The sequence below is a fragment of the Poecilia reticulata genome, linkage group LG9 (genome assembly GCF_000633615.1).
Source record: "Poecilia reticulata strain Guanapo linkage group LG9, Guppy_female_1.0+MT, whole genome shotgun sequence".
NCBI classification, from domain to species: domain Eukaryota; kingdom Metazoa; phylum Chordata; class Actinopteri; order Cyprinodontiformes; family Poeciliidae; genus Poecilia; species Poecilia reticulata.
This window is the reverse complement of record NC_024339.1, coordinates 23,382,506-23,391,946: the sequence shown is the minus strand read 5'-3', so window position 1 is coordinate 23,391,946 and position 9,441 is coordinate 23,382,506. Positions and strand designations below refer to the sequence as shown.

Here is a 9,441-nt window from a genome sequence, read left to right as displayed (position 1 = left end):
ATACACATGTATGACCCATATACGTATATATATATCCACTATATACGTATATGTATATATATTTCTGTGTAATCTGTATGATGACATATATACACACACACACACACACACACACATGCACACACACACACAAGAATTTAGAACAAACTTAAAACTTAACTCATTTTTTAGAAACTGTGTAGTATTCACTGCTTAGACCAGTACAACATTTCTTAGATTCATCCTTAGATTACTATCATTATTTAGAGATTGTGGAGTACTCACTTTTAAGGTAAGGTAATTTTATTTATATAGCACATTTTCAGCAACAAAGCAATTCAAAGGAATTCGTTTAGTCACTCTTTATCTTATTTTTTCTTTAGAAACTGTAGAGTGCTCTCTATATAGATGCAGACACCAGAAGCCCAGAGTTTGTTTATTTATTTAGTGATTTTTGTTTTCTATTTTTTACCTTGTTTCTGTTTCTGATGCTCAGGTGGATAGTTTTTACAATAGATGCGATGCGTTACAGAACAGATAGCAAGCACAGGTATCTTCTTTCACTAAATACATTTTTACTTTTTTTTGCCTTCTCTCGGTTCATTTGTGTTATTTTCCCCACTAGGTGTCAATACTGAGTAAGAAACGTCTGTTACTAACCTTCATTAAACCAAGAAGAAGACTTTTATTTTTTAGGGTTAGCAGTGGTAGCTTTGCTATGCTGGATATGGCTTTGTTCAGACCACCTTCGGAGTTAGCCTGAGACATTTGTATCTGCGTTTGCATGGCGGTCTGAACGCAGTCCGTCCTGGGACTCACACTAAGGGATCATACTCTGACCCAAAGTGACTCCATCCAAACAGGAGAGTTACCTGGACTGGGTTCCCCGTGGAAAATAACCTATAAAGCGATTGAACAGCTCTGTAAATACAATATCTTTTTTAGCTAGTAGGTTGAGTTGTAGGAATCGCTCCCAGTAAAGTTCTCTCTGGATTTTTCTGATCAGTGGAAATCACGGGGCTGAATGGGTAAGTCATTTTCAATCCGCTTTCGTCTTTGTTTTTATCGTTCTTAGAGCCGAGTGAAACAGCTGCAGTCAACGGGTTGTAGAATGCGAATACAAAGCAAACATTGCTTTATTAAGTAATATAGCTGTCCATTTTACTCAATATGTAAATTTAGGCGACGCTCGTGTTGTGTTGATATGCGTTTTCCTGTTGGTTGGAGCAGGACTGAGCTCTGCGCTGTTGTTACGGATTAACATGCTTTCTTGTTAGACAAGTGTACGCCGACCATAATAAACTTTATTTGACTTTGCTGTATGACACCCTGACTTGTTACCTGTCAGATCATAGATTTTTTTTTGTAGCTGAATTTGAAATTTGGGCATGTATTTATTAAAGAAATTCATCAGAGGAATAAAAAAAAAAAAACAGCTGGAAGACGCCAGAGTAAATTAACATCCTGATCAAAACGGTGGACTCAGTAAAAAACTTTTTAAGATACATAATTTCTATAAGTGATCAAATGCTGTGTATCACTAAGTGCTTTTAAAGTGCATTGAAATATGTGGATATACATAAAAAGAAGAACAAAACGTATTTTAATGATCCAAATAAAGTTAAGGAGACATCACTTTGCATATATGCAAAGAACAATGGCTAAATGAGCTACGGCCTCTTGATCTGTGCTTTCATGTAGATCTGATGACTGAATTAAATGAGCCTCTCTGAACTGCAGTGCAATGACAACCATGTTGCTTAGATGATAAAATGCTGTCTTTACCTTTTTTACACTCAAAATAGAGCACAGGTCAAACTACATGCCCAATTTCTTTACCTTTTTGTAGTTTATGACTAATCAATTTTTAAAGTCAAATGCTGTGATGAATTGTAAAATTTGTGTGATCCAGTTGATTAAAAAATAATGCCCGCATCTAGACCTTTTTCCAGTGTTGTAGTGTGGCCACCAGCCAGAAGAGGGTGCTGCTTGTCCTTCTTAAGCAGAGCCAGTTGATTCAGAACTAAAGATGGCGGTGCCATCACTGGACAGCAAAGTGAAATGGTCCAAACAGAGTCCGGTGTGAGATGCAAAATCCACTTTATGTGATTTTGTTTAGGAATACAAACACTCAACAAGCTCCTTAAGTTTCACCTTAATAGCGGCCATTCAGTTGTGCTGCATGGTGAAGCAGGGTCAACTTCTCAACCATACACAACTGCTTAGAGGGGCACTTCAACAAAAAGGTAGTTGAATAGGAAGTAAGACTGTACACAGTGTCACTCTCACTACTGATTGACTGTCCTGACAGAAGAGAGTTACTGTCCACTTCTTAGACATTGGATGGACAGTAAACTGTGGTTCTGAACATCTCTTTCATGAGGAATTGTTTCACATATTTTATTCTTTTCATCTTTTATTTTTCTATTTAGCAACTTTTTTGTTTATTCAGTCAGTATTTGATAACTGAAGCAAAAATCATTAAAATATAATGATGTACTTCTTTTTTAAAATTCAGCATTTAATAAAAAATGTAGCATTTCATGTCATAGAAAAAAAACGGTCACTTATCAATTAATTGTTAGTCGATCGGTAAGATCAATAAACTTTAGATTAACTCATTAATTGATAACTTGCATCTCTAATTTGAGGGCTTGTACTTTCTAATGCATCTTTAGTTGCATGAAATCACAAAAGTGAGTTTTTATTTCATTATGCTCTTATTAATTAATCAGCCTGTTTTCTATTCCTTTTGCCTGTTTAGAGCTCCCACAGCATTGTGTCTCAAAGAAAGTGGAGGTTCTCACTGACCAAACGTGGATTCAGGAGAAAAACTCCAGTTTGGGTCAAAAAGACGCTCAATGGATGAAGGACGACCAGGATGAATTTGAACAAGTGCAGATAAAGGTTGAACAGGAGGAACCAGAACAAGTGCGGGTAATGGATGATCAGGATGAAGGAGAACCTCCGCAGATAAATTGTGAAAAGAAAGTACTACAAGTTCTTTTAATAAGTGAGAATGAGGGAGAACCAGAACTTCTCCTAGTTAAAAAGGAAATGGAGGAATCAGAACTTCCACAGATAAAGGATGAACAGGAGGAACTCTGTCTCAATCTTGAGAAAGAACAGCTTAAGCTAAAGCAGGAGACTGATTCCGTCCCAGTAACTCCTTCGTATATGGAAAGGGAACATAGGCAACCAGAAGTAAACCGGGTCAAACTGCATATGCAAAACCAGGAAAAGAAAGATTACACAGACCCAGGATCAAGTAGTGGGAGTAGTGAGTGTCAGGAAATCCGAGATGACGATGACAACCCAGACGGATCAAGCGTAAAAAAACACAAGAACGAGAATTTTTCTTCCTGCAAACTTTGTGGTAAAGTTTTAAGCCGTAATTACTTAAATGAACACATGAGAATTCACACAGGTGAGAAACCGTTCTCATGTTTGACCTGTGGAAAGAAATTTGTTAAAAAAAGTAATTTAATAGTTCATTTCAGGACCCATTCAGGTGAGAAACTTTTCACATGTTTGACCTGTGGCAAGAGTTTCGGCTCAAGTGGAAATTTATTTCGGCACTTGAAAACTCACTCAGGTCAGAAGCTTTTCCCGTGTATTACCTGTGGAAAAAGTTTTAGAGAAAGAGAAACTTTATCGCATCACATGCGAATTCACACAGGTGAGAAGCCCTTCTCATGTATTACTTGTGGAAAAAGTTTCAGGTTGAGAGGAAGTCTATTTCGACACTTAAAAACTCACACGGGTCAGAAGCTTTTCTCTTGTCTCACCTGTGGAAAAAAATTTAGAGAAAGACAAACACTATCTCAGCACATGAAAACTCACACAGGTGAGAAGCCTTTCTCGTGTATGACTTGTGGAAAATGTTTCAGGCAAAAAGAAACTTTATCTCGGCATATGAGAACTCATACTGGTGAGAAGCCTTTCTCGTGTTTGATCTGTGGAGAAAGTTTTAGGCAAAAAGGAGCTTTATCGGGGCACATGAGAATTCACACAGGTGAGAAGCCTTTCTCATGCATCATCTGTGGACAAAGCTTTAGCCAAAAAGAAACTTTATCTCGACACATGAGAACTCACACAGGTGAGAAACCTTTCTCATGTGGGACCTGTGGAGAAAGTTTTAGGCAACGAGCAGCTTTATCTCGGCATATCAGAACTCACACAGGCGAGAAACCATTCTCCTGTGCGACATGTGGAAAAAGTTTCAGCTTGAAAGGAGGTTTGTCTCGGCACTTAAAAACTCACTCAGGTGAGAAAAAGCCTATCTGATGTTTGAACTCTGTCTAGGCGGTGTTAAATCTGCTCAATGAACACACATTCCAGTCAGAAGTAGTTTGTGCTTGTAAATCAAACTGCATAGTTGTGAATTATGATGGAGTATTAAGGCCAGACTAACATTTTTTCCCTATGAGAAGTCATAATAATGTGACAAAGTCACAATATAAATTATTTAGGAATTGTAAAGTTACGAGAAAAAAAAGCTCCTACAGTGTAATCAGACTCCGTAGAAGCAAGAATATGCGGTTCTTTCTGAAAAATCATTATACTTGTATGTATTACAAATATTTTGTAACTGATTATTTGATACTGGTGTGGCAAAAATATTTAGTATTTCTTTTGAAAAACCTGTACTAAAGTAAAACTTCACAAGAAGCTAATTTTAACTAGATTACTACTTCCCCCTCTAATTTTAAAACCTTATAATCTTAGTATTATGTTATTGTCTTATTACGTCTCTATTCTTATGACAGCAGTTTTGTTCTTGTAAGCGTTTACTTTTATTATATAACTTTTTTCATATTTTTACTTTGTTTTCATAACTTAGAAAAAAATATTAGTTTGGCTCTAATACTCCATAGTAATGCATTGAATTTTGTAACCCCAAATTAAAGGGTTGAACATTTATGCTTTGTGCATATGTTGATGGAAACGTGTACAAGTAAAATGTCTGTTATATAAATTTTGGACTATTAAGTTAAAATGTGTAGTTTTAAATAAATCTTTCCACCTTGTAAACCAAAATGTCTTAAATATTTTTTTTATTTTATCTTTGTACATTCATAGATAAGAATTTGAGTTTAAAAAAATATTTGTGCTGCAGAAAAACTGTAAAATTATTTAAAATAATTACATGTTCCATTTTTTTTTTTTTGCCAAAGTCCTTTTACAACTAAAACAGTGTTGAACTGCTCTCAAGTTCCCATGAGATTGAATCTGCTAGCATACATTTTGATCCATATTTTCTTCCTTTCAGTTGATTGGTTAATCCAATCAGATTACAGAAGGGACAAAGGAGATCGGAAGTCGTGACTCCACGCTAAAACTGTTTTGATTGTATAATTCTTCTCCTTTGCTCCAAATATCCAGTTTTTACTCCTGCAGTTAGTTTGAAGTTGTACATGTCAGATTTGAAGTATATATTTCAGCTCCTATAATGTCATTTCACAAATTATAAATGGCTGAATTAATTTTTGAATTGAATGTCAACATATTTATCAATAGCCTCACCAAAGTATTATAAATTTTCACCTTTATTCATGAATATCAGGCATGAAATAAACAATAAAATCACTTAGATACCCCCTGCTTTCACTAACCTTTGTATGTGGTGTGTGTGTCTCTGATGTTTCTCTTTGCATTTGGAAGAATGCTGAAATCAATCGTTATTGTTGGCACATATGGCATTCCTGCAGCTGTAAAACTGGCACATATGGCATTCCTCCTCCTCCGTGCTTTAGGTTTGCTCAGTTGAACTCAGGAGTGCTGAGTCACATGACAACAAAGGCAAATAAATAAATGACATTTTGAGAAATGGACTACAGTTTATCAGTGTTGGTCAAGTTACTTTGAAATAGTTTTTAGTAACAAATAGCAAATGACTTCCCAAAAAAGTAATCCAGATGCTTTACTAATTTAGCTTTGCTAGATGTAATTATTTTCAAAAGTAATTAGCTACTTAATTACTTAGTTACTTTTCAAAAATCACTGCACAACCTGAATATGCTATAAATCAATACATTTCAGCCTATACTCTTTCTGCATATTGGATCATATAAAATTTTATCAATTGAAAGTGCCTCATTTGAATGTTGAGTGTCATCCAATCCATATCCACGTTGGATATTTAAATCTATTCTCACTATATTTTAAGAAAATCAAGTCTGCCTTCTGTTAAAGCTGAGGTTTTACAAATGTGTATATATATATATTTTTTTTTTTACATATTTGTCAAAACTCAACTGGGGAGGATGAATAGCGCCACACCTGATTGTGATTGACATCTCCAAGACTCTTCCTGGCTCTGATTAGTTGTTTCCAGTTAACAATGGGAGCGCTGGGAAGAGGCAGAGGAAAAAGGTAATAAAATTATGAGAATAAAGTCATTACAAGAGTCATAGAATTACCAGAATAAAGTCGTGCTATTACGGGAATAAATTGATAATATAACAACTTATTCTGCTTATGACTTTATTCTCTTAATATTATTTGTGACTTCATTCTCGTTATATTCATAGACGTAATAAATTCAAAATAAATCATGTCGGCGCTTAGTTACGGTCCCTCCAGTTCCTTTTTGTGTTTCCGGTTTATGACTTCCGCTAGTCTTGCTAAGAGCCAGCCTCTTGATTTTTGGGTCGGTTAGCTGCGTTAGCTTTTGTTTGCTATGTGTGAGCTACTCTCTGCGGCAACAATGTCTTTATCCCAGTCTCTGAGAGACTTTATCAGGGAGCGACTAACCGCAGCAGCTGAAGAAATATTCACAGAGTTTGATAAAACCATCGTCCAGTACGAGGAAGAGCTGGATCGTCAGCGGAGACTGCTGGAAATCTGCTGGAACCCCGAAATAAACCGAAAGAGAATAGGTATGAACCACCAGAGGAATTACCGTCGTTTTACCGATCACAGAGAAACAGGATAGTGTTGGTGGAGGGTCTTTATTGTTGAAATAATTTTAAAGCTACGTGACAAAACTGAAGTGAAATGTGTCAAGTAAACTGCTATGTTTCCTTGATATAAGCCAGTTGTTTCCTAACTCTGGTCCTCAAAGCACACTGTCCTGCATGTTATAGGTGTTTCCTTGCTTCAGCCTGGGTGATTTCAGTTGGCAAGGTTTGCTGAACTGCAATCAGATGAATCGGGCGTAGTAAAGCAGGGAAAGATCTAAAACGGTGTGCCTTGAGGATCAAGGCTGGGAAATACTGACTTAAACAGACGAATAGTTTGCTTTTACAAAAACAGCTAAAGCCAACTTCAGCAGTCAAACTGAAGCCTGCAGGACTCTGGGGATTCTAGTTGTGTTGATAACCTCTTCATTTAATGCGATTAAAGCTGTAGGATGAGCCAGGTAATTGAAAAAAATTGAGTGCTCTCTTTCATTCTAAAAATAATCGGTATGTAATTTTTTTCTTGCCTACCCAGACTCTCCGCAGCATTATGTCTGGAGCGGGGAAGAGTTTCTCAATAACCAGCAGTTCTGCAACCAGGAGAAGAGCTCCAATTTACACCAGAAGGAACCCGATCCTCTGCAAATGAAAGGGAATCAGGGTGAATTTGAAACTCAGGAGCTGAACGGGGAACAGGAGAGGACAAAACCACAGATGAAAGAAGCAAATCACGAAGAAACAGAACATTCACAGGTAAAGGTAGAGCAGGAGGAACTGTGTGTCAGTTTAGAGAAAGAGGCTGAGGCAGGAGACTTGAGGCAGGAGACTGATATCTTTGCCGAAAGCCTTACTTATGAAGAAAGAGACAATGTGGAACAGGAACCAAGCCGGGACCCAATTCTCATCCATACCTCTTCAGAATCTGAGAACCAGAACCAAGAAGATAGTATTCATGAGGACCCAGAGTCAAGTAGAGATGAGGAGCTGAGACAAAGTAAGAGGGGTTGGGGAATCAGAAGACACGGTGAACACCAAGACAATCCACGGGCAAAAAGAAAGAAGAAAACAAACAATGAGAAACTGCCTCGTAACGTTTGTGGCAAAGTTTCGTCTCCGGGTTATTTCACTGATCATATGAGAATTCACACAGGTGAGGAGCCTTTTTGCTGTATGACCTGTGACAAAAGGTTCCCCAATAGAAAAACTTTAGCACAGCATATTACAACTCACACAACTGAGAAGTCGTTCTCGTGTATTATCTGTGGAAGAAGTTTTCATCGAATAAGTAATTTGACTGTTCACATGAGAATCCACACCGGTGAAAAACCTTTCTCATGCATGATCTGTAAAACAAGTTTCAATCGCCGCTGCACTTTGACTGTTCATATGAGAACTCACACAGGCGAAAAGCCCTTCTCATGCAAGATTTGTGAAAAAAGGTTTACCAGACGATTCTTGCTGAATAAGCACATTAAATTGCACTCGGACGAGTCCTTTCTCATGTACAACTAAAGTGAAGAAAACAAAAATAATAATGATAGCATCTAGGCTAGCACTGTCATGTTGACTTACAGTAACATACTCCATGCAGTGTAAAAAAAAAAAAAAAAAACATAAATGTAATTGGCAGAAACATTAAAAAGTAAAGCAGTCTAGCTTCTAAGCAAAATTTATGTTGAAGAATATAAAGAGAAAAAAAATCTTTTTAGCTAATTTACTGCAGAGAAGTTCATATGCTGAAAATGGCTAAAGTGTATTATAGATTGTGCTAATGGCTGTGGGTCACTACCATGTTTCATAACATTAAATTGTTCCATCTAGTGTTTAAGATGTTAGCTAAGAAGCTAACGTTAGATGAAATGCTGTCAACAGCATGCTGACTTCGACTGGCATGTTGTTTAACATTAGCTAAATGTAGTAGGTATTTAAGAAATGCAGTCAAAATAATTTTAGCTAAAGTTTTAGCTGTCATGCTATTACTCGCATGTTGACTAAGTAAGTTAATTCATGTGCTATGCAAATAGCAATGTATCAGCTAAAAGTATTATGAAGAGCAAATCTTTATTTGGCAAATGCCAACATTAACAAGAAGCCTCTCACTAGGATACTGACAATGTGCTCCATGTAACGCAATGTCCTGAATGAACAGAATATAGTGAAAGTTGAAAGATCACAAAGTATGCATAAGTAGTTAAGTGGAGAAAAGTGTACGGGAAAAAAAGACGAGGAACTCAAGAGTGTGAATACTGTAAAACGTTTGTACTAATAAAAAAAAAATGCCAAACAGGTATAACTAAGTGTGTCAACAGTTCTTTTTTTCCTGCACTTGATTTAAAACATCAAGTGCCCTCATAAACTGTAATTATCTTTTATGTTTTCGGCTCAGAAAATGAACAATGTTATGGTTAGTAATCAGTGAGGTTTATGAAGTGTGAAGTAATGTGTTAAATGTGGTTTCGTTTTGAATGTTTTTTTTTTTCCCCATTTGTCTGTAGTAAAATAAAAACTATTATACAGAAAAAAAACCCAGTTTTTTGAGTAGTGTTTCGCTGAGCAGCTC

General features: G+C 36.5%; 2 protein-coding genes across 2 annotated transcripts; both read left to right on the top strand.

Annotated features, from left to right (window-relative positions):
• Window positions 1–663: 663 nt before the first annotated feature.
• On the top strand, window positions 664–5,025 carry LOC103470392 (zinc finger protein OZF-like). The gene is made up of 2 exons (XM_008418811.2): window positions 664–1,007; window positions 2,744–5,025. The coding sequence occupies exons 1-2, from the start codon at window positions 1,004–1,006 to the stop codon at window positions 4,264–4,266; spliced, it is 1,527 nt and encodes a 508-aa protein (XP_008417033.1). The 5' UTR covers window positions 664–1,003; the 3' UTR covers window positions 4,267–5,025.
• A 1,555-nt stretch (window positions 5,026–6,580) lies between these two features.
• On the top strand, window positions 6,581–8,486 carry LOC103470393 (gastrula zinc finger protein xFG20-1-like). The gene is made up of 2 exons (XM_008418812.2): window positions 6,581–6,860; window positions 7,417–8,486. Exons 1-2 carry the CDS (start codon window positions 6,662–6,664, stop codon window positions 8,391–8,393), a joined length of 1,176 nt encoding a protein of 391 aa, XP_008417034.1. The 5' UTR covers window positions 6,581–6,661; the 3' UTR covers window positions 8,394–8,486.
• The last annotated feature ends 955 nt before the right edge of the window (window positions 8,487–9,441 follow it).